Raw genomic sequence first — 25,157 nt, forward strand, 5'->3', positions numbered from 1 at the left:
CCATTTCAGCACAATCCATAACCTTTCTTATCATTTCATCTTTGCTTGGAATTAATTTGTTTTTCCATTTCTGGGCAAAGGCAATCCTTGCCGCCGTAATTATATGTAGTATTAAATACTGGATTTCTTTTTTGTATTTCGCAGACATTATTCCTAATAAAAAAACTTCAGGTTTCCATTCTATTTTAACCCCTGTTAATGCCTCTAGCCAATTTTTGATCCTTTTCCAAAAAAATTTAACCTCCTCACAGGTCCACCATAAATAGTAATATGTTCCGTGTATTGATTCGCATTTCCAACATTTGGGGGAGGTATTTGTTAAGATTTTAGCTAACCTTGTTGCTGCCAAGTGCCATCTGTAAAACATTTTGTACTGGTTTTCCTTGTATGCAACTGAACATATTTTGGGGTGTGGTTTTTTTCCTCCTCTTCCCCAAGGCTTTTCCTTTACCCACTACACAAGACGAGCATGGCAAAGATTTAACACCAAAGCATGTCCCAAAATTCTCCAGCAAAGAGGTTGCTGTTCTCCCTTCACCAAAGTGAGAGTATATTTGAAAATGCCCCTTCCTTCCTTCCTTCCTTCCTCCCTCCCTCCCTCTCCTCCTCCTCTTCCTCCTTGACAAACAATGATATTTGTAGAAAGCATCCTATGTCCACATCTCAGAAGGGAATGTGGATGTCATAGGCAGAAGCTGACATTGCCTTTAGAATGGCAGTAAAGATGAGACATTGGAGAATAGACTGGTGTGGGCTCCAGAAGGTTTCCACCGGCTGTCAAAAGTAGACAGGATTGTGAATCAGTGTATGGATCATATCCCAGCTGGTTTGAACCAAATGCATCCAGGCCAAGCAAGTTCTCCTTGGCAATGGGTTCGAAAAATTCATCGGGCTCTGACATGAGAGACTCAAGGGAGAGGCACCAATCAGGGCTTGGATCTGGAGCTGCAAAAGCTTCTGCTATGCCTGAAAAAGAGACAGGAGGAGGCTGGACTGGCTGGGATGAGGGGGTCTTCATGGGGGTCTTTTGCTGGGATACCGTAGGCAGTTCCAGAGCTTCTTGAGAAAGGATGGAGGAAGCCAAGCTGTGAGTAGCAGCTTCAATGTCAGAAAAGCTTCTGGAGATGGACAGAAAGGAGAGAAAAAAAGCAGTGAGGTATCCTACAAGGATGGAAACAATTCCTGAAATGTTAAAAATTATCTGTAGTAGAGTATATCTTACAGAATGATACAAAATGTTCTAATGCTGGAAATATTGAAGGATGCTTTTGAGAAATGAAAACATTAATACTAACAAATGTCAGCACTCAGCAGTGATACATGAGAATTGCATTGTGGGGTGGGGAGGGAACGGCATGGACCTGTAGAACAGTTAATGGAGTGCTACATTTCAGTACAATAATGGGGACTGACTTAAACAAACTTCTGAATTTTGCTGTTACATTTCCGCTTATCCTTCACGGATCATAACACTGCTGTATTTCACATTGACCAAAAAAGGTGGTAAAATCAGGTGTAACTCACTTAACAACTGGCTTGCATGCAACAGGAATTAAATTGGGGTCGTACATTACCTGTATATGTGAAGCACCTCATCACTAAGTACTTGTAAAAGTAAGAGTGATCAAGTGCAGACCATATGACCTTCCCAAGCCCCATTTTTACTGCTGCCCCCAACGCTAAGATTAAGCCATTCAAATTCATTCATCCCCTCACACACACACACTTTCATTGCTGCAATACGTGGCCACTTTTTCATAACATAAGAACAAATACAGGACCATTCATCCTCCTCTTTCTTTGTGTCGAAATAAGACTTCATCTTTTCTGCTTTAAAAAAAATTAAATTCCCTGCAAAGCCAAAAAAAAAAAAGACAGTCTTTTTTGGGCCTCCCCTCTGAAACCCAATTAAAAACACAAAGCCTGGTATAAAGAGGATTAATACTATTCCTGCTGCCTCCCCCAATCTGAAGCCTTCCAGAGGTGCTGAAGCGAAATGGATGCCTAGAACTTCCAGAGGTCTATGTTGGTTGGGAATTCTTGGAGCTAAGGACCCAACCAATCTGAAAGCCTTGGTTGGGAGATGATGTAATATTACATTCCAAAATCACATAGGGTGACATCCTTCTTCCACCAATAAGCTGGGACAAACATGGACCTAAAAGGTTCCTGTTCATTTTAAGGATGGTGGCTCAGAACAGGTGTGGTTCCTCCAGAGGTAGGGAGGATGAAACCATTCCAACTGTACCTGCATATCTGGTTTTGAAGGAACCGCCGGAGATTCACTTTCCGCTTAGCAGGTCGGCTCTTGCATGGCTTCTGCAGAGCACGCATCACATGGGATGTTGCTGCTGACACAAAGGTGCATAGGTCACTCCCCTCTTCAGCAGGAGCCAGGGGCTGTGGTGGGGGTGCCAAAATTGGGTAGCTGTGGTGAAGCATTCTCTGTCTTCATATGAGTGAGATTCAATTCTAGCTTGTAGGAAGTCAGCACCCACCCCTCTCCTAGAAGAATGAAATATTTTGAGGAATATTTAAAATAAAAGGCAAGATATTATATTTCCCTAAATGAGAAAGGCAGAAACATGTTTTTTTAGAGGCAGAAAGCAATCCTCACTTTCTTTAATAGCCCACAGCGGATGTCAGCATAAGAGGTAAAGAGCTTATTGAAAGAAGACAAGTATCTAAATAGCTCTATTCATAAGCAAATACCCTCACCCAAGAGCCAAAACAGGACGAAAGCCATTAAGCTGCAATAGGAATTGTCCTTTCAGAACAACAGTCCCTTCATTGCACCACCACCCACAACAGTCCAAACTTCAACCAAACTTAGCTCAGACAAACACCTAGGATTTGCATTTCCTCTTTGCCTATAGATCCAACTATGAACCTTACATGATCCTATAGGAATCTGACAATTGCCAATAGAATACACATTCTTGCACAAGAGCAGAAAGCTCAAGTGCAAAGCTCACAGAAGGTATAAAAAACCCCAGTCTCAACTCCATTTTGTCAGCTGCCCAGAATCACATGTGGTTCTGCTTCATCATTAAACATTCCTTCCAATCAGCCTCCATGTTTCCAGTATCTTTCTCCCAGCTTGGAAGTGAACCAGATGGATATTTCTTCCCACAAGCTGCAGCGCAGAGACATCATGGCCAATTATACACCAAGAGGTCTGACTTGTTGTTTCCCTGATCAACCCTGGATCCCTTTGGTGTCATATCAGTAATCCTTCTAATTTCCTGCACTAAGCCTGATTTGAACAGCGGGTGATAATCTTTTGTTAGATGGTGAACAATTTCACACTTGAGCTAAGAACTCTTAAGAGTTCACTATCAGGAGCCAGTGATTTGTTACAGAACGTCTCTTAAGAGTATTGAGACTCCCAGGAAAAGAATGGCAAACTGAAGACAATTAAAAAAAAAAGCAGAGCTGACAACCACAGAGAAGAATGAAGAGAGGAACGAAGAATGAGTAGACTGGCTTTTCAAACCTTTCTGGACTAAAGAGAGGAATAGAGATCGCCCACAAGTGCTCTACATATTTGCTCCTTGTAAGAAGACAGCAAGACAGCAATCTCCAACAGATTTTAAGCAGTGTGAATAGAGTAAATAGTTACCTTGCTCAAAACATGCTTGGCCCCTTTGAAAGGGCGCTAATTTTGCATACTTCCTTTTCATTCCTTATTTCCTTTCCTTTTGGAAATAGCTTGTTAACTACTTTTTAGCCATTGCAAATCTTTAGATCAAAAAGTTTGAAAGCACTGGATCATTTTGCACTCAATCTTGAATGAAATAAAGTTTTAATTACAAGCTTAAGAATTAAGAACTACAACCTCCTTTTTAAAAAAAATAATAATAAACATCATAAGATGGATTAAAACTTTGATTTCAGAATGCAACAAGAGTCCAGATAAATTTGGAATCCAATTGTGGGGGAAAAAATCTTCCTTTGGGAAAATACTTTTGTTTTATTTTTCTTAAAAAATAAGATTTTAAAAATTGGATTGGTTGTAAAATTAAAGATTTCAATTAAAGGAGAAAATACATAAACCTGACTAACAGTTGCAGATTGACACAAATTAATTTAACACTGGAAACGACGCTTTTGAGAAGTGAAGTCAGAAATGAATATTAACAATCTGAACAGCAATATCTGTTTCTATGGATAGACTGAGTTGAAAGTGAATTTACAAACAACAGGCTTTATGAATGATTTGGAAAAAGATATTACATACAAAAGACATTGACTGATGTTTTGATCAGATGGATGATAGGATCAAATTTTATGGAAGAAGTGAGTCTTCCATTTTTTTCTGGTATGTTACATTTTTCAAAGGATGTATAGTTGGAAAGGAAAACATCTTTCAATCCCACTTACCTATTCTTTGATGAGGTAAACTAAGAAGGCAGATTCCCAGGAAAGGCTCCAATATATGCTAGTATTCAGCCGGCCATTTCTGTGTCTGTTCATTTTTCCATTCCGTTCATTTTTCCTTATCCTGTGCCTATCAGTCCTTTCCCACAATGTTGTCTACTCTTTTTGGAAGGTTGTCTGAAACTGGTATCCAGCACAGAATAGAGGATGATAATGAAGCTTAGGAATGCCACTCCTTTCTTCTCCTCCTCTCTCTGAAGCACACCAACACTGTTTTAAAAAAATGAACAAAACAGCACCGGTGGTTTGGTTGTTAACTAAAGGGGAGATAATGGCCATGGGGCCCTCTACTCCATAAATGGTGCTGGTTGTTAATTCAGGAAAGGAAAGTTCTAATTTAACTTCAAGAATCAATATTTCAACAAGATATCTTAAAACTCAAGAGACAAGGACTTTGCTAAGATATCTATAAAGAGCAGCTTAGAGCTTCTGGTAGGGTCACAGCAATCCCCATCCCCATCTCAGCTTCCAGCTGTTATCTAAAACATTTATAGAACTAAGGTCCTCTATCCACATGAGCTTCCTTCAACTTATAGGCCCATGCAGAGTTGTGGCGTAAAATGACTTTTGATTCCACTCCCTCACTTAACCTCAATGATGTCCGTTTCTCTTCTTTTCTGGCAAAAATAAGTGGTGATGAAAATGTAACCTTGTTAATTCCTTCGTGCAAGGTGCTGATTAAAAGCAGCTTTCCAGGTACCAGGTGGAAAAAAGTTAGCAGCTGTAAATCATGTCTGCCTGTTGCTTGTTCTATGCTTTTATATCCACCCCTCTTAATTATTATCATTTCATGCATCATTGCCCCATTTGCTAACAAGGCTTGCAGACTCTGTTTGGAGGCATAGGTTAAATCTAAAGGTAATTATTTTCTGCAATACTGGCCAAATTACTGTGGCTTTCATTTCCTCTCCCCACTCTTTCACTAATTCTCTCCTGATGGTTTGTAGTCTCTCAGGTTGAAACCCTCAGGAGAAGCTTCCTCATTAGCACATATTTCTTGCTGGGATGTGGCTGTTATTGCTACTTGCACTCTTTTCAGATGCCCTCACCTTCGCTGGCCACTGAACATTCAAAACACCATGGAGATGCCAGCTACAGAGAATTTGTTAGCACAAAAGAAAGCAACATCCTTGTTGGCCTTCTTCCTTTGTCTTAGCACCCTAAAGGACTGTCCTGTACTATAAAGGCAATTATAAAGTAATTGCTCATCGCGATTGCCATTAAACGCAGGCCCTCTGCTTCCAGAAAGGAAGGTGGGAGGATAGAATGAGAAATAATTGTTGAGTCAATGCAAAGGTTTAACCACTATTGCCATCTATTTTCCAACTTCCTTTGTTCAACAATCTTCTAGCTCATTATCAGCTGTTTGACCAGCAACATGAAGGGCTAAGTCCCCAGCTTGCATGTTAAGGACCACAAAGCAGAATAATAAGAAAAAAGGGGGAACATTTGATGGTAAGGCTGTTGTATGAGGAGAAAACTTTAAGGGACTGTGGTGATGATGGAGGGACAAAAAGAGACATTATAAAAGCAAAACAGAAACAAACCACTACCTGGAGAAAAGGAATAATAATCTTATCTTGATATTCCTCTTTCTGATAGTTCTGATAACTTGGGAAAAAGAGTATTAATTGGGAAAACAGAATAAAACTAGACTCATAACCCTTTGGGTTGTTTTTAACATAAAGTCTTTGTTTGGATATCATAGTACTTCCCATGTTATGTTATGTTATGTTATGTTATGTTATGTTATGTTATGTTATGTTATGTTATGTTATGAAATGTAAATATCACTGTTTATATTTACATTTATTTGGATCTCAACACTAATCAGTAGTTTTTAAAACAATATAGTACATATATGTATTCTTTATATATTTAAACTTCTTTCCTTCAAAACCTTCCTTCCTTCCTTCTTTGAATTAAAAAATTATATTGAATGGTCAACACTGGAAAAAGTAATGAAATTCCCATAATGGAGAAGTAAATTATGAAAATGTCAGAATTTCCAGAAATGATCAAACTGAACATTAAAAAAAGTCTTGAACCCTTATATGGACTTTTTGCTAAAAGAAAAAAAATGAATTAATGATTTGTGCATTTAAACATTAAGAAAGACGTGGCTTAAAAGGATGTGAGATGGTTTGCAAAATATTTAAGAGGGAGGAAGGCAATAGCTATCTGTTGAAAAAAAGTTTTGAGTTCATTTATATATATTTCTTTAGTTTTCTTTTGCTTTTTACTTCCTTCCTTCCTTCCTTTCTATTATATGAACATTCTTAATAAATATAAATTTAAAAACTTGCTTTTTTTAACATATGATGTTTGCCCAGAAAATATTGTACAAAGAGAGCCACATTGGGCTATAGTAGCAAAAAAACTTCAACAATAGCATCTTTTCTGATTAAAAAAAGCATTAAAAGTTTAATCTTTCAGATTCCTTTCAATATTTGACCATCAAATAGCTTCCATGGTAGGTTTTGAGATAGGCAGGACAGCTATAATTACAGCAATAATAATGTAACTACTATAATTGAAATAAACATACTAGACAGCTCTTATTCCTCATAGTGGAAAAGACAACAAACAAGCAAGTCATAAGGTCACAGGATTGCAATAAAAAGTAAAAATAGAGTTGGGCTGCATATTTATTACATGATTTGTGATTTAATAAATCCACTGTTCCTAAGTGACATAAACTTTATATTTAAATCCTAAAGCCCCTTATTAAGGAGACGTGGTAAATATAAGGGGATTTGCTTTCTCACTTCTGAGTTAACTATGCGCACTTGTTCTGGAAATTGACTGTTAGAATTAAGTCTGGGTTCTGGGACAGTAAGAACCAGGTATTCAAGCACTGTTTTGTCCTATTTCCCCCAAAGTAGAATCAAAAGCTTCTTTCCATACCTCCCTGCCTCACCTCAAATTGCTTCTCACACAAGGGTGGTAAAACAAACTCTGTGCATAAACAAAGAATACTCTCATGTCCACAGGTGTGTAAAAGGCCAAGCCTTGTGGAGAGAAGGGGAGGGGGAGGGATGGAGAGAGGGAGGGAGGGAGAGGGAGAAAGAGAGAGAGAGAGAGATGGCCAAAATGTTTTTGTTCATAATTTCTTCACCGGTCATTCTGTCTCCTATATAGCATTCTACAGTGGAAAGGAAAGGAGTCACCTCTTCTAGTATGAGATCTATTCTGCCCAGAAAAAAATGGTGGCCAGCCAGCAGAGCTGGCAGCAGATTTGGACAGTGAGGAGGTTGGGGGGCAGGGGGAACATGGGCCAGTCCTGGAGTCTGGGGAAGGCTCTGATGAGTGCTTTGTGTTGGAGGCAGAGAGGGGCCACAGCTGTATGCCAGTTATCAGCTGCCTTTGGAGTCACATCAGTGAGGCAGAGGAACAGCTGGAGCCTGTTCCCAGCGTGTGCATGAGCATAGTTGTCAGATGAAAGGAATAGCTAAGGAGCAAGGCCACAGGTGGACGGTGAATGGCCCCTCTCATGGGGCCCCTCCCATGGAGACAATTAGTTCATTCCTGCATTTTTGCCAAGTATTGCAGTGTCTGAAAGATATTGGCTTGGCCACTCTCCAAGCCTGATAAAAATTGGTAATTGTGAACTATCTTGAAAGACTGTGGGCCGGGACTTTCCTGGAGAGGAATTCATTATAAATTAAATAAAAGGGGCTTATCGGGACTCGGATGTGGTTTCATGCTGCTGGGGAAGCCTAGGTCAGAACATGTTCAGGGTTACAGGTAGTCCTCAATTTCTTTCCAGATTGAAATGTCTGTGTTTTCAAACAGACTTGGTGTGGAGGTGCTCCTATGTTGACTCAAGATGGGTTGTGTTCAGAGGCTGGGCAGTCAACTCTCTGAGATAATGTAATATGGATTTTGAACTGTGCAGCAATTGGACTCTATGATCCCTTCCAACTCTATGATTGTATGGAACCCTGGACAAAACTTCACAGGCTGTTTTTAACTAGCTGGGTCTCTTCATCCCCCCAAATTTTTATTTATTTATGGATTTATGTATTTGTTTGTCAAATTTAGGTCCTTCCAATCTCACGTTTGGGGAAGGGTGAAACACAAATAGCTTATTCTGGGTAGTATAGGAATGACACATATTAAGAATTCTAACAAGGAATAATATAAATCATCATTTACATTAAAGTTTTAGTGAAACAGACAAGATATTGGGAGGAGAAGAAAAAATCTCTTTTGGACAGGCTCGGTTCTTTCATTCTTCTTAAGAGAGCCAAATTCAGTATTTGTTAGTTGAACTGACCCACATCTGCTGCAATGCTGCTGCTGTTCCCTCTCAGTTTATTTTTCTGCAAGACATTGGCGCGGGTGTACAAATTAGGCACAGTGGGTGGGAGACCCTTGCTGGCTTCAAGCTGGGATTTGGGATAACAGCCAAGGGAGACATGAGCAGTTTCCCCCAAATCATATTCGTTTTGTGCTCCCATCTCCAGCTGATGTCTGGCTACCAGGTGAAAGCCATTGTGGAAGAGGGAAATAGGAAGGAAGGAAGGAAGGAAGGAAGGAAGGAAGGAAGGAAGAAAGAAAGAAAGAAAGAAAGAAAGAAAGAAAGAAAGAAAGAAAGAAAGAAAGAAAAGAAAGAGAGGCAGGCAGGCAGGCAGGCAGAGAAAGAAAGAGAGAGGAAGGAAGGGAGGAAGGAAAGAGGAAGGAAGGAAAGAAAGAAAGCCAGGCAGATACACACATACAGAGAGAGAGAGAGGAAGGAAGGAAAGAAAAGAACGAAAGGGGGAGGGAGGGAGGAAGGGAAGGTGGAAGGAGGGAAGGGGAAAAAAGAAAAAGAACTAGCCATTGTCAAGATCACATTTCTAAACTGTGTGAGGCAGAAGTGGAGCTCTGAGATTCGATCTGAAGAGGCCACAACCTCATGGGACAGTTGGTGTATCTTCCAGCATCCCTGGAATCGGAGTTCAAGAGGAATTTGTCCTGGGTGCTTTTGACTTGCTGGTCAGAACTGGAGAACCATCCTGTTCTGGCCTCCACACGGGATCAGAGTGGGCCAAACTGCAACTCAAATATGGCCTCCCTGGCTTCATTCCTGAAATTTCCCCATTTTCATTCTCCTAGAATTTAGTGGCAAACCGTTGCTTTTCAGAATTGCCGCTTTCATTTCAGTGAATATATGGGGCAAATGAAAAGCCTTAAGATTTCTCAAAGAAGTGCATTAAGCATTTCCCAAAGTCATCTGTTAATGCAATCATAAAACAAAAACCACCTAGGGGCAACCATTTGTGTCTTTATGTTGAAGGTCAAAATGGCTGCCATCTTGACTTACACACACACACACACACACACACACACACTCCTGCTGCATACACCCTCTGTAACTGGGAGCTTATCCAGCATCCTTATACAACTTATTTCCTGCCTTTCAGTGTGATGAAAATATTCTCTCTTTGGCAAGATCAAAGTAAAGAGTTAAAAATTTCTGCATGCATATTGGGAAGATGCCATCTTCTTCAAGCTGTAACCGGTTTGGGCCAGTCTTGGCTCTTATTGGCAAATATTTTCCTTTTACAACATCCAAGACACAGTTAAAAACTTTAGGGGATCTCAAGGCAACCATATATGGCCACACAAAAAGCAAGGTTTATTTCCAGGTCATCCACAACTAGAAATAAAGATAGAAGATTGTTGTAGAGTATTGTAGAGAACAACCAACACAGTTGAGAGAGTGTTTTGCCAAGTATCAGGGCAGTGATCAGGTGCCCAGGCAATTAAATTAGTAACATGGTTGTTAAATGAATTTGGCTTCCCCATTGACTTTCAAAAAAGTTGCAAAAGGTGATCACATGACCCTGGGACACTGCGATTTTCACAAATACATGCCAGTTGCCAAGTATCCAAGTTTTGATCATGCGACCACAGGGATGCGGCAATGTGTGAAAAAGGGTCATAAGTCACTTTTTTTCAGTGCCATTGCAACTTTAAGGGGTCAATAAATGAATGATCATAAGTTGAGGACTACCTGTGAAGGGATTTTAAGCTTTATCATTATTTAATGTCAGCAGTGGTACCCCAAAAGTGGCCAATTTCTACAGTACTTAGTGCTAGGTTTGATGCAGAACTTCGCTATGGATAACAGCAAGCCCACAATTTTTTATCAAAAATTGGCACTATGATTTCATATCTCTGCTATGGTCAAGAGACCTGACATTGACTGGCTGACACATGACTCTGGGATGGGAATCAAAGACCTGAGACTCTTATAGCAGGAAAAGCTTTGAAACTACACAAAAATTCCCTTCCACGCCTTCTCTTTCATCCAGTGAGAAAAGATGAAAATAAGCCAGATAGCTCAGAATGAGCTCTAAGCTTCTAGAACAGTGTTTCTCAACCGTGGCAACTTGAAGATGTCCAGACTTCAACTCCCAGAATTCCCCAGCCAGCATTTGCATCTTCAAGTTGCCAAGGTTGAGAAACACTGTTCTAGAATGTTCTTAGTGAAGAACATTATATGATGAAGAACTTATATGAAGTAGAAATCAAAATGTTTGTCACTAAATTCCTCAAAATAATGGTCTTTTGCATTGCCACTACTGAGGAAGAACTCATGTGAAAGACTGTATATCAAAACATGACTCCAGAATGAGATGTGAGGAGTGACAGTGTCTAGGCCAGTGTTTCTCAACCTTGGCAACTTGAAGATGTCCGGACTTCAACTCCCAGAATTCCCCAGCCAGCGAATGCATTCGCTGGCTGGGGAATTCTGGGAGTTGAAGTCCGGACATCTTCAAGTTGCCAAGGTTGAGAAACACTGGTCTAGGCCCATTCAGTCATCTCATTTCCAGACACCAAACTTGCCTCTCAGCCCCAAGGCTTCTCACAAAGAGAAACCAACAAGCCGTAAAGGGAACAAAAAGACTAAATCGCCTCCCCACCATCAGTTAACACCCATATAGATTGACACCAAGATTAACATCATATCTACAATCAAGAAGCAATCAATACCTCAATCAAGGGACTGCCAAACAAGCTAACAGTAAACAGCCCAACCAAAGAACTGCCATGCCCATCAACACTGGCAAAGCAATAAGCCACCAGAATATAAATTACGAGCACTTTCTATTGGCACGGATGGTGTCATTTAGTTTGAATAGTTAAACATCTGCAAGAAAACAACCAGACTCAGAGAGCACCAAGGACTTCTCAAAGAGGAATCTGGTTCCTATGGCAACCTGAAAACCAGCAGCTCCCCATTTTCAGAAAGCTGACTGCCTGAGTTGAAAAACATTTTGCTCCTGTTCAGATACAACGTTACTTATTCAGCTTTTGTAAGCTCAGATCCAGGGCTTCTTGTCTGAAGCCCAAGCTTTGTTTCTGGGATCTTGCTCTGCTCCTGTTCTGAATACTTAAGAGTCCTTTCCCTCTCCAAGAAGAGCCTCTGCCGTGGAGGGCCACGAGGTTAAACTAACCCAGCAGATTTGGTTTGGCCAAGCCCTGGCTTCCTGGCACAGATTTGCCCTTCACAGGCTCTGCCTCTTCACGCACCAGATCCGCTCAGCACAAATCAGCAAGACTCACTTCTCAACCCAACCCAAGGATTAATGAAATGGTGGGAGAGATGGATAAACTGGTTCTGAAGGAGGGATCTAAAATGATCTAAAAGCGGAAGGGACTGAGACCATCCCTGAAATGCCCAAAAGAGAAGGAGCAACCTGAACAAAGACACAGTTCATGATACAGCAACACACAATGGGAGAGTGGCTTAATGCGGTTCCACCACAAAACCGCGCTCGACGAAAACGCGTACCTGACGTCATCACAGCGTGACAAAAAAAGCACGCTGTGAGCGCTAAAGCTAAAATTAACACCTAAACCTAAACCTAACCCCCCGAAACCTAACCCTAAACCTAACCCTTAATCTAACGCTAAACCTAACGCTAACCCTTAACCTAACCCTAACGCTTAACCTAACCCTAAACCTAACCCTTAACCTAACCCTAACCCTAACCCTAACCCTAACCCTTACCTTAACGTGAATCGGCTTGCTTTCAAAGCGCTTTTTAAAGCGCTCTTTTTTCTCCGCGGTCGCTGTTGTCGCGCTGCTGCTGATGTCAGCGACGCGCTTTAATCGGGCGCGCTTTAGTCGACCGCGGTTTTGTCGTGCCACGGCTTAATGCATTGGATGACAGATTCCAATTATATCCCCGGGATTTTAAGAAGGATCTGAAAATCTGCTTATTCAATAAACTCATGGAAGTGACTATGAACAGAAGGCTAAGAATAGTGATAGGTCTGTTTTGTTGTAAATCTTATTAGTAAAGCCAGGTGGAAGGTAGGTTTAGAATCTTTTAATTGTACAACATTATTTTCACTCCAGTTGTCAATATATTTCATTTGATTTTATTCCCTTTGTATAATTTTTAACTGCTGTTGGTTAGTTTTGCAAAATTGTGCTTGGAGTGTGTCCTCGTGGGGGAGTGTGTTATAAATAAAAGTTTTATTTATTTGTTTCCTAGACAAATATTCAGACTTTCCTCTGAATAGCAAGTTCACACCCACCCACGCCAACAAAACACACTAGTGGTAAAGCACAAACACGCAACAGGAATAATATGCGCGTGAAATTCTGGGAGACTTCTAACTGAAAACAGACTGCCACAAACATTTCACATCTGCACAGCGCTTCACTCACAGCCAAGAAACTGCCCTCTCTCTTACAAGTGCTGCTTTGTCAGATCATGTATTTGCTATAGGCATAAAGTAAATGTAACTTCTGCTTCTGTGGAGTCGCACAAAATATCTGAATCCTGGAAATGGAAGGAACAATTTAAGAGCAATTCTCTGCTCAGTGCAGGAATCCAAATTATGGTATGGCAGTTCTCAATTTACAACCACAATGGAGTCAAAATTTTTGGTTACTAAGAAAGGAAGTTGTTAAGTGAGTTTTGCACCATTTTACGAATGTTATTGCCACAGTTGTTAAGTGAATCACTGCAGTTGTTAAATAAATCTTGGGCTCATTGAGCGAATCTCGCTTCCCGCATTGAATTGGCCTATCAGAAGCCGGCTGGGAAGGTTACAAATGGTGATCACATCGCCCTGAAACAGTGCAACCCTCATAAATATATGCTAGTTGCCAAGCACCCAAATTTTGATTATGTGACCATGGAGATGCTACAATGGTCATAAGTGTGAAAACTGACCATAAGTCACTTTTTTTCAGTGCTATTGTAACTTTGAAAGGTCACTAAATGAATCAGGGGTGAAATCTACTTACCTTTGCTACCGGTTTGCAAATGTGAGCGTGCACATGTGCTTGCTCTGCTTGCATGTGCCACTTCCACGCATGCTCAGGGCCTTCCGTGCATGCACAGAGCGTCAAAAATGGACATGATGATGTCTGGGCAGGTGGGCGGAGCCTGCTAGCGAGCATGCCTGCAAAGATAAGTAGAACAGGAAGGGGGGGAATCCGCTGTGCCACACCTGCTTTCTAGCTAATATAAATTGTGCATCACAGCTTTTCATCGGAAATACCGGTTCATCCGAAGTGGTAGCATTTTTTAAAAATTTTTCCTCCAGTCCCTTTTAGGTCTTAGGTCTTATTTTCCTCTGGTCCCCCCCTTTTTTTTTTGCACCAGTTTTGGTTTCATTAAATCTTTTTTAAATTAAGATGCCCCAAGCAAGATGCAGAGGTATTGAAGCAAAATCTAACCAATAAAGAATAATTATTACTTTCATTATTACCTTCCAAACTTTGGAAATGTACTTATTATGCATGTATTTATTTGTTTTGAGTTAATATCTTCTTTCTTTTTATAGGGCATTCAAGGCAGTTTACAATTATACTTCGATTGATACTGCCTAAAATCCATTTCCCTTTCTGGAACTCTATCATATTAACTAATGTTCAAACTTTGAACAGCTATATTTCTCAATTCTTTTTACATATACTGTTTCCAAAGCAAATGCATCATATGCTATATCTCTTCTGTGTTTTATTTCTTTTTGCTAATGAAGAACTTCCTTTGTAATTAAATTACATTTGCTATTTTCAATCAAAATCCCTTTAAATGTAAGTGCCCAACTTTGAGACCATTAACTGTGCCACCTCATTTTGTATAATGTGCAAATCTGATAAAATATCTTTTACCAAGTTGATCCAAACCATTAATGAATATGTTGAAGTAATAAAAAATGTTTAATGCATTATCTTGTTCCTTGGGAGTTGTATTTTAAGACAGTCACAAAAAGTAATATACAATATGCTTAGCGCTGTGTACAAATCCTCTGTTTGTTGTTCAACTTATTATACAGTGAGTGTGCAAACCATATCACAAAAATTGTGTATTATTGGTACCATATCACAAAAATTGTGTACTATTGTAGACCCAGTGTGGCAGGGTTTACACAACACATTAAGCTTAGATGGACTGGGCAGTTTGTAATTAAATATAATTGATTTGTTTTGGGACACATTGACTAAAAGTAGGATAGTTTGATGAATATTTAATCTGTCATATAAATGATTTAATGGTGGAAAATTGTTGAAAGGGAATAGACATGAAAACAAAATCAACAGCAAGGATACAGAAGAGCTGTCTGACACCTTATTCTAGTGTAGGAAACAGATGGATGGATAAAAAGTCATGGTTCATTTTCATTTCACTCCTTTTCATCTAAGGTCTGTCTTTCTGTGTCGGCATTTGTGAATTCCTTTTGTCCATTGATCAATACAGTCCCCTTCTGTCTTTCTATCCCTTGGTTATTTTTTCTTTCTCCTGGTTGGCATCATTCCATGGAAAGTTGTATAGTTATGCCAGCAGGGAGTTGGACCCTGAGTGTACGTCTGTTTGGGGTGAGGAGGTGGAGAAAATTCTGTCTGTTACCATCTCCAGACCAATCAGACCCCTAAATGTCTCCCCAGCACCCGCCCCTCAGCCCCTATTGCTGACGTGTTGTCAAAATCCCACCTCAGGGTTGAAATAAACAGGCTCCTCAGAATAGACAGGAGCTGCACCAAGGTTCGACCCCAACATACCAATATTAGCAGGGTGCGAAGAATGTGAGAGAAGAGAATTTGCAAACCCAGACAGATATGCATAGATCCTCTTCACATACAGGAGGCCTTGCGCCATCACCGGCGTTGAGAATGTAGAGGAAAGGAAGAAGGGAACGAGGAACGGAAGAAAAAGCTTCTTCATGATTAGATCCAAAGCAGGGACCTTATGCATCAGATACAAGAGAGATGGGGGTGGAAAGTGACTCCCCCCGAAAGTATTCTTTACAATCTCAAACCAATTTTTTGAATACAGCAACAGGATGGAGCAAAAAGAGGAATGGGAAGCATCAAAAGGGCAACAGATAGACTTATAGATGGAGTAGTAGACCAAAAAACAGAGACAAAGAGGTGGTATGATATTGACTTTGACATTCAACTGAACTGGTGAGTAGAAATTGATTGGTGGTGGTAGAAGAGATTGGTGGTACGCTTTCCTTGACTTCTCTTCTTGGGACTAGAATGTTAAAAAATTATTCGGAGCAGCTTACCTTGGACCATTTCCTTGTGATGACATCATCAACAAACTTTTCTTCGTGGCTACTGCTAGGCAATGGCTCCTCATCAGAAGGAGATGAATCAGCGGCAGTCCTAGGAACTGTCTTGAGCCTGATGTGTGTTACCGGGGTGGCTGGCAACCTCTATGCCCTGGCGGTGGTGCGGGCCTCAGCCTCGGCCTCCTCTCTGCAAGTCCACCTAATTAACCTAGCTCTGGCTGACCTTTTGTATCTTTTGACGGCCCCCTTCATTGTTCACAATGGGCTGGTGAAGGACTGGCCCTTCGGGGAGGCTGGCTGCCGGATTCTGCTCAGCCTAGACCTCCTCACTATGCATGCCAGCATCTTCTTGCTGACTCTCATGAGCTGCGAGCGCTACACTGCTGTGGTGCACCCGTTCCAGGCTGCCAGCCGTGCGCGGCGATGCAGCCGACCTCTGGCCATTGCTGTTTGGCTCCTGTCCTTTGCTCTGGCCCTCCCTATGATGGTCATGATCCACCAGGAGGAACGTACAATGGGGAATGGAGCTGGGGTGCGTCGCCTCTGCTCCCCCACCTGGAGTGAGGAGCAATACAAAGTATACCTGAGCATCCTTTTTGGCACTAGCATAGTGGCACCTGGGATAGTTATTGGGTCGCTCTACTGGCGCCTGGCAAGAAGCTACTGGTTGTCACAGACCCGTGGAGGCTTGGGACGTTCCCCTAAGAACCGGGTCTTCCTCCTCATCCTAGTGATTGTCTTGGCATTTTGGGCCTGTTATTTGCCCTTTTGGATCTGGCAACTCCTTCCCCTTTATTGCCCCTCGGCAGCCCACCTGCCCATCCACACGGAGATCTCTGTCAATCATCTGGTGACCTGCCTGACCTACGGGAACAGCTGCATCAACCCTTTCCTCTACACTCTGCTCACACGCAACTACCGTGAATACTTACGTAGTCACCAACGAGGGGCTTCCTGGGGCTTCCTGCCATGCCTCCAGAGCAGAAATGGGTCTCAGAGGGAAGGGGTCACAGGCACCTGAGATACAGGTAAGCAAGGAGGGACACTAAAGGAAAGCCAAGATGAATCTTGCTCATAGCTGGTATGTGCTCACAGAATCATGATTTCTAACTACTAAGATAATTGTTCAGATGTTTGAGATCACAACCTGATCATCCTGTGAGACATCTGGAAGTCAAGAGAATGGCCCAGCTAGCATGCCCAGGTCATGCATTAGGGGTGATCAATAGAAATGCTAATTTTCAAGTGGATTAGAACAAGGTTGCTACCAATCCTTTGTAATGAGCAGAATGGAGAAACCATATTGATTAACAATTGGCATATATGCCAGGTTTCCCCCTTATTCCAGCCATTCTCCAAATTAACTTAGTGATTTTTTTCCCCTGGGGAAAATAACTCTTGCTGAGTAAAAGGTAACTAGAATATCTGGCCTCTTTTCATCTATGCTGCTTAGTAAATTTTTCCTCTGTCTCCATTGTGGAGATCCATTTCAACTGAACCAGTCCTGGATCAGAAAAGATCCAGCTCCATCGAAGTCATGTTGAAAGGGGGTTTGCAGCTGTAAGAAATCAGATTATAGGAAATAAGAGTCAACTTCACAATAAAAACAGGGTGGCTAATTAATTGGTATTCAACTGTAGCATTTGCATCCCATCCATATGTAAAAAAAAAACCTGTTCAGTTCAATTGAAAACTATTTAATTCCTAAGTTGGGTTTCTTCTTTTTCAGGCCCACAAGTAGACTACAGATTGCAAAATAATTGGGATCTTTTAGTTGAAAAAGAGATCATAAGCAAACTTACAGTTCACCACATAAAGATGCTGCAAATGTTATTTTAAAAATTCTTCCTTCAGTCATACAATAAAATGAAGTGATATAAAGTGATTTCTAAAATGAATTCAGAGAATATACTCTGGTTTATAGAAGGGATAGGAAATCTATCAATAACACCACCTAGAAATTTATCTAGAAATGTGCTTAATAGTTTCCTAAGGTGTATGTACAATATATATAAAACCCAGCCTGAAGATGGCGAGTGAGACCTCGCTGAAATGTTGCCAAGACAGTCTCAATCTTACACGGGAAAAGACCGGAATACAACAAGACCAGCATACCTACCACCCATGAATATATATTAATATAAAATATTAATACTGAACCTATTCAAATACACACAGAAAAATATTTTAACAATAATACTGTATGTTGTAAAATTATAAGTTCCATGTCTGATAATATTTTTCAAGGTTTTATATCACACATTCACATACAGACTTCTGAGCAAAAAAAAAAAATTCTTAGTTACAAATAGAAAAAAATTGATCCTTGCCAAATTTTGAATTTCTCAAAATTAAAGTTTTTGACTGCTCTAACAAATTCAAAATAATGAATATGTGTTGTAATTAATATACCTTTTGACAATAGTGCTTTAATACAACATCAACCTCCTCTTTATTATCAAAATTAATTTCATTATGAATGTCACAATTGTCTTTCTCATTAGGAGGTCTGGACTGTTTATTGTCCAAATGACTCTTTAGAATGCTGAGAATATCAAACTGGGAAAGAAATGAAAATTGTGCATTTTGTCTGAAATGCTCTGTTAAGTTCTAGTTCTTAGATATCCGAAGTAAGTTTCTACATCTTCAGCCTGCAACAAATTATATTGAACTTAAAATTATATTTCAACTTATTCTGAAATTATATTTCAAATTATTTCAATTATATTGAGATGAGTGTGCCTTAGAACAGAAAATCCTACTTTTAATTTGCTATTTTCAGAAATAATACATTAACTTCAGATTCTAATCCTACCTCAGTTACATGGAAAAAGATCTTACTGAATTTATATAGGACTTAAATCTGTGTAAGAATACAATGTGTTGTCATTTAAGATGAGACTAAATGTTGAAATCTTTAAGCAAATTTAAAAATGTTTCTTTCTATTTTTCACTGATTAAATCATTTTCTTGATTAGCTAATATAATATGCATTAATTTTAAGGTGCTAAGATCAACCAAACATTGCCCAAGTTATATATTTACCCATTAAAAGCATTTGATCACTGTAGTAACCTTTCTTTTCTTAAAATTAAATAGAAGATAGATGAGAGAGAGATAGATGATAGGTAGGTAGGTAGGTAAGTAGATAGATAGATATAGGAAAGAAAGTGAGAGGGTGGTGGTAGAAAGAGAGAAGGAGACAGACAGAAATAGAGATAACACAGTTTGGTGTTGCAGAAAAATAGATACGTATTTAATATTATTATTTTTACTTTTAAAATGTATTACAATATGGTATGCCAATTATATAAATAAATGACATAATTTGTACATGTAATTCCTTTCCCGGCAGTTAAATGGTTCTTATTGTGAACTCTATCTATTATAACAGCAGAAATGCATCTGTAACAACGTTTGGCTGTAATGGTGCTGTTTTAAATGAGCTAAAATGTGAATTTGCATCTGTGCTAAAGATAATTACATTTCAGTAGAAATGGAAAACATGATTTGCTTTGTTCTCAACATAAAATATACAACAATGCAAAAGACATTGTAATGCATAAAACTGTAGAACAAGACGAGAAATTTCATGATTGAAGTAAACTACATGAAAGATGAGCATAAATTTATGAAAGGCATAAGACTATCGTATCTGGGGTTTAAAGTGACAACTTGTAATTTGGAACTAGTAGAGCAGAATTTCAAAATTGAATTCTACAAAGTCTTAAGTCTTCTTGTCTTTTATAAGTAATGCTGCTGTTTTTCACCTTAATTTCATTTTAATGAGACATGTCTTTTCTGTCTTTAAGGATTGAAGAAATGTATCTCGAGTGCTTCCATCTGAGCTTTCTCCTGTCCTATATCTTCTTAATCCACCACGCTTGATGAAAAAAAAGTACTTTTTGATAAATATGTACACAACGTTCTTTGTTAAATATTTCCTGGCTAAGGCAGAAACTGAACATCTGTAGCCACTTTTAGAGGCTTATCACCTGATCTAAAATAGAATTTCCAGGTTTTTATATACGCCAGTTCTGTAAGCATCTGAAAAGCAGAAAGTTAAATAGTAGAGTCTTTATTGTCATTGTACAAAATAAATACAATGAAATTGGTTTTAGCCTCACTGGTGCAAAATTAGAGCGGAAACGAAAAAATAAAAAGAAACAACTAGTCATACATTTCCATGTGTGCACAGAGTGATTGTGGTTGTATTTAAAAGTCTGACAACCCAAGGATAGAAATTATTTTTAAACCTATTTGTTCAGCTGGCTATACTTTGATGTCTTCTGCCCGATGGTAGAAGTGCAAAGAGACACTGACCAGGGTGTGAATCATCTCTGAGTATCTTCCTTACTCCGCTAAAGCAGCGAGATCTGGCGATGTCATCCAGTGGTGTTAGAGGGCAACCAATAGTTTCTTGTGCCAAATTGATCACTCTCTGTAGTGCCTTCCTGTCTTCAGCTGTTAAACCAGCATACCATACTATAATGCAATATGTTAGTACACTTTCTATGGTGGACCAATAGAAAGAGGTCATCAGCTGTTGTTCCACCTGATATTTTTTTTGCAGAATTCTAAGGAAATGAAGTCTCTGTTGAGCCTTTCCAATCACCAGGGACATGTTGTTTCTCCAGGTGAGATCTTGACTAATAAGCACTCCCAAGAATTTAAAAGAGGAAACTCTCTTCACACAGCCTCCCTCGATATACAGTGGGGTAGGTTCCTTCCTGTGCTTCTGGAAATCTAGCACCATCTCCTTTTAAATGAAAGTTTTCCTCATTTTTTTGGACACATGCTGATGGACAATTTTAGATTTTTGTACAGAGTAAATAATACCTAACTTTGGTGCAGGTCACTTGATCAACCCCTTATTTCAGTGAAATCCCTCCTGGGCTTTTAAATCTTCAACAGATTTTTTTTTTTCAATGGCTGCTGAAAATACTTGTAATCTCCACATCATTTTTTCACTTTTTCTTTGGCATATCCTAAACTATGAAGCAACCTGCACTGGAATAGAGCCAGGATTTCATCCTGCTGAAGTTTAAGAGAGGGGTGAAAATATTTTTTTTTCAAGAAAGGCTGCTTTTTACTGGTTTGTTAGATTATATCTTATTGTAAAGAAACATTTGTAAGCCATCTGGAGCATGACATATCAATGTTGAAATAAATTAACTAAATAATTCCCCAAGTTAGAAGGATCATTTCTCTCTTTTTCTTCTTCTCACTTCTAAGCAGTCATTCAGTGCACCCTTCATGCCTGCTTTTCAGTTTTTATTGTGGGAGTGAATAATATGTTTATTTCAGGCTGGACAACTCACACGGCTACCAAATGTCAGTATTTTTTTTAAAATTATTTTTATTAGTAAAAGAAAAATACAACAACCAATAGCTGGTAAAAGACAATACAACATCCACTGTTTTGCTTTACATTTGACTACGTTTCAAGACATTCCCGTGATATCAAAATCATTATAGACATCAAAGGTTAGGTATCTTCTTCCCTCCCTCCCTCTTTCCTTCCCTTGTTTCTTCTTTCCCACTCCCCTTCCTTCCTTCCCTCCTTCTCTCCTTCCCTTTCTTTTCCTTTCCTCCTTTCCTTCCCCTTCCCTTTCCTCTCTCCATCCCCCCTCCTTCTCTCATACCTTCCCTCCCTCCTTTCTTCCTTCCTTCCCTCCTTTCCCTTCTCTTACATTCCCTCCTTTCTTCCCTCCTTCCCTCCTTCCTATCTACTCTCCTTCTCTCTTTCCTTCCCTCCCTTTTTCCCTCCTTGCTTCCCTACCTTCTTCCCTCCCTCCTTCCTATCTTCTCTTTCTTCTGTCAGTATTGAATACCGCTTATTTCTGCATCTCCCAGAAATTCCCAGGATTGCACTGCCAAGTAACATCGCATGATTTTCTTCTAGTGAAAGACCAGGTATAATGAGTTAAGCTCATGACAACATGCCAATTAATGTTTCATGTTTATAATATGGTTTCTAAAAATAAAGTCTCCTCCACATTGAGTTTAGCCTCTGGAAACTTCATGGAGACATACCCATTTAATTTCCTTCTTTTTCATATAATAATCTTTCAGTGTAGTAATACAGAAATGGTTTACCACTGCATTCCAGCAGGATGTTCTTTGACGTCCCAGCTTAGACTAAAAACTTGGTGGTTTTAGTGTCTTCCATGCAGGTGGAATAAAGTCTGGAGGCAACCACAAAAGGGTTAAAAAAAGTCAAGAAGGCAATTACGTTCCCTAGATCAAAGTCAGTTTCTCTTTAGGAAAGGTCACAAATAATGATCACATGACCCTGGGATACTGCAACCACCATAAATACATGATGGTTGCCAAGCGCCCTAATTTTGATCACATGACTGTGGGGATGCTGTGATGGTTGTAAGTCTGAGGACTGGTTATAAATCCCTTTTTGCGGTGCTGTTTTAACTTCAAACAGTTGTTAAACAAATGATTATAGCAGGGGTGGGCTTCAAAAATTTTAGCAAGGGGTTCTCTGCCCGGTTGCTGGGTGGGTGTGGCCTAGTCGGTCTCCTGCACCATGGCCGAGGGGGGGCGTTTTTGCCCTCCCTGGGCTCCGGAGGCTTTCCTTGAGCTTCCAGAAGTGGGAAAATGGCCTCCCCAGGCTCTGAAGCCCCTCTGGAGGTCAGAAACCTGTTTCTGGTCTTCCCAAACTTCCAGTAGGCCTGTTTTTTACCCTCCCCGAGCCTTCACACACACCCTGCACTTACTGGATCCAAAACAGGCCACGTGGGGATTCCTGGGAGGGGAGGAGTGGGTGGAGCAAGCCAGGATTGGGATTTCAGGGTTCTCTGAACTGCACCAAATCTTAGCTAGAGGTTTTCCCGAACCCTTGCAAACTCTCAGCAGCCGAACCCTGATAAGTTGAGGATTATCTGTATTATTATTTTTTATCCTTGTAACTATCGCAGGTTTCCTTAAGAATCTGGGGAAATGGTCATTTAATTAAGGGTCTCAGCTCAGCACTATTTATATAACAATTTTTCATAATATTCTGGGAAGAAGAAATATTTATTTAGGGCTCTTTCCTCTCTACTAGCTTATGGCATCTCTCTGGTATCTCCCAACCATTAATGCAGAGGTGTAAAGCTTGTCCACTTGTTATTTTGGAACAATAATAGTTAGATGCCCTGGAAGCGAGTAAAGATCTCTATTTGCAAAATTATCTAATTAGTTTTGGGACTGCTGCACATTATGGAAATAATTATTCTGAAGAGTGGAATTTTAGTTTTATATTTTAAAACCACCTTTGTAAATAAATACCCATTAAACTCCTCACTCTGGCTTTGATTTATATTTGCATTGTATTGATTTTCTTGTCACTGTATCTTTCTAGTTCTTTCTTTGTCACAATTCTTTTTCTAAAGAATAAGGGGGGGAAAAACCAATACTTGGGCTTTTGCTTAAGTGGATTTTGAATCACCTTTCAGGCCACGTAGCATATTCTAATGGAATAATTTCTTGCTGGTTTTAAACTCCCACAGCTACAGCAAGCATCCTAAGAACAGATTCTTTTGGGATTGGTTTTTTTTTATTGTTGAGGTCCGTTGGAAATCCTTCTGGAATAAGATGATCTTGCATCTCTCTGCACACACCATTTTCCTGGAATTTTCAACAATTTAAAGTGATGGGTGGGTGTTTCAACTTGAATTTCCCGTAAGTAAAAGTAAAAATACTTGGAAAGCAAGCAAATCTCTACCTAGAAACCACAACATTTTTTCCTCACTCAGTCATTTTTAAGTTCCAGAACTCTGAAGCTACAGAGTTCTATCTTTGTAGCAGTTGGCCAATGAGCTATATTTTTACTTCTAAGAGAGGCTCTGGTAAATACTAATGTATTTTCTTTTTTTTTCTTTTTGATAAATTGTATTAAAACTTTTAAAAACCAGTTAAAACTAGATAAAAACTAATATAAAGAAAGGAAAGGAAAAAAGAGGAGGAAAGACGGGACAAAGGGGCAAAAAGAAAAGATGAAAAGAAATGGAAATAAATTTCCTTTACAGCAAATACAAGTACAATTATAAAATTATATCTTGCTCTATGGTTACCAAAAGCAGCCTATTTCTTCTATTATTTTCTATTCTAATATTTTCTAATGATCAAAATCACAAATCAAGAGTTCATTTTTTTCTTGCCTCATGAAAAAAGTCCATAAGGGGTTTCCAGTCAGCCATAAATATAAATGTTTTCTTTTCTCTAATCAAATAAGTCAATTTAGTCATCTGTGTAACTTCCATCATCTTCACCCAACATTCCTCCATTATGAGTAATGTCAAGCCTTTCACTTTTGAGGATATAATAATCTCACTGTGGATACCATATATAAAAGCAATGTTATCTGACTTTTTCCCAGTTGTTTCTCCATTAATCCCAAAAATCTCTTGTTTCAAATGCAGATTAGTCTTTAAAATCTTCTGAACTAGTGGTCTAATTCATTACCTTATCTTTTGTTATGTAGAGTCCACCAGTAAGATGCACTTTTTAATAATAAGAGCCAAGGTGGCGCAGTGGTTAAATGCAGCACTGCAGGCTACTGCTAGATCAGCAGGTCAGCGGTTCAAATCTCACGGGCTCAGGGTTGACTCAGCCTTCCATCCTTCCGAGGTGGGTAAAATGAGGACCCAGATTGTTGGGGGCAATATGCTGACTCTCTGTAAACCGCTTAGAGAGGCCTGAAAGGCCTATGAAGCGGTATATAAGTCTACTGCTATAATAAACAAAAAGGCAGGAGGTCTGCAACCTTAAACACTCAAAGAGCCATTTGGATGGGCATGGCCACTTCAATGTCACTCCCACCCAGTCAGTTCACTCTCTCTCTCTCTCTCTCTCTCTCTCTCTCTCTCTCTCTCTCTCTCTCTCTCTCTCTCTCTCTCTCTCTCTCTCTCTCTCTCTCTCTCTCTCTCACACACACACACACACACACACACACACACACACCAGTCATGGCTACCGCGATTTTGCGGCTCCCTTTTTTTTTTCCTGTAGGAAATGGGTCTCCCACTCTCTGTTTGTCTCTGTCTCTCTTTCTCAAAAGGGAGCTGGAGCAGAAGGATAAAAGAGCTGCTTGAGGCTCTGGAGCTGCGGGTTGCCTACACCTGCCCCAGGGAGACCTGGTCTCTTCAACTGGCTAGGTACAAATTTATATTAAAGCACTTTTGTTGAAA

General features: G+C 39.8%; 2 protein-coding genes across 2 annotated transcripts in view; one reads left to right on the forward strand and one right to left on the reverse strand.

Moving 5' to 3' along the window:
- Positions 1 to 2,580, reverse strand: part of CUNH19orf85 (chromosome unknown C19orf85 homolog) — a 2,914-nt gene extending 334 nt beyond the window's left edge. The window contains exons 1-2 of the mRNA XM_087711989.1: positions 2,249 to 2,580; positions 1 to 1,118 (exon numbers count right to left, since the gene is read on the reverse strand). The exon at positions 1 to 1,118 is cut by the window's left edge and continues 334 nt beyond it. Of these exons, the coding sequence (XP_087568115.1) occupies positions 683 to 1,118; positions 2,249 to 2,442 (630 nt within the window). The 5' untranslated portion in view covers positions 2,443 to 2,580 and the 3' untranslated portion in view covers positions 1 to 682. The remainder of the gene's footprint in view (positions 1,119 to 2,248) is intronic.
- A 13,357-nt stretch (positions 2,581 to 15,937) lies between these two features.
- On the forward strand, positions 15,938 to 16,993 carry LOC106546544 (urotensin-2 receptor-like). Its single transcript, XM_014063433.2, has one exon. The coding sequence runs from the start codon at positions 15,938 to 15,940 to the stop codon at positions 16,991 to 16,993; it is 1,056 nt and encodes a 351-aa protein (XP_013918908.1).
- The last annotated feature ends 8,164 nt before the right edge of the window (positions 16,994 to 25,157 follow it).

This window comes from Thamnophis sirtalis, unplaced genomic scaffold (genome assembly GCF_051295495.1).
Source record: "Thamnophis sirtalis isolate CommonGarterSnake01/CBP01778 unplaced genomic scaffold, rThaSir2_p1.2 scaffold_4, whole genome shotgun sequence".
NCBI lineage: Eukaryota > Metazoa > Chordata > Lepidosauria > Squamata > Natricidae > Thamnophis > Thamnophis sirtalis.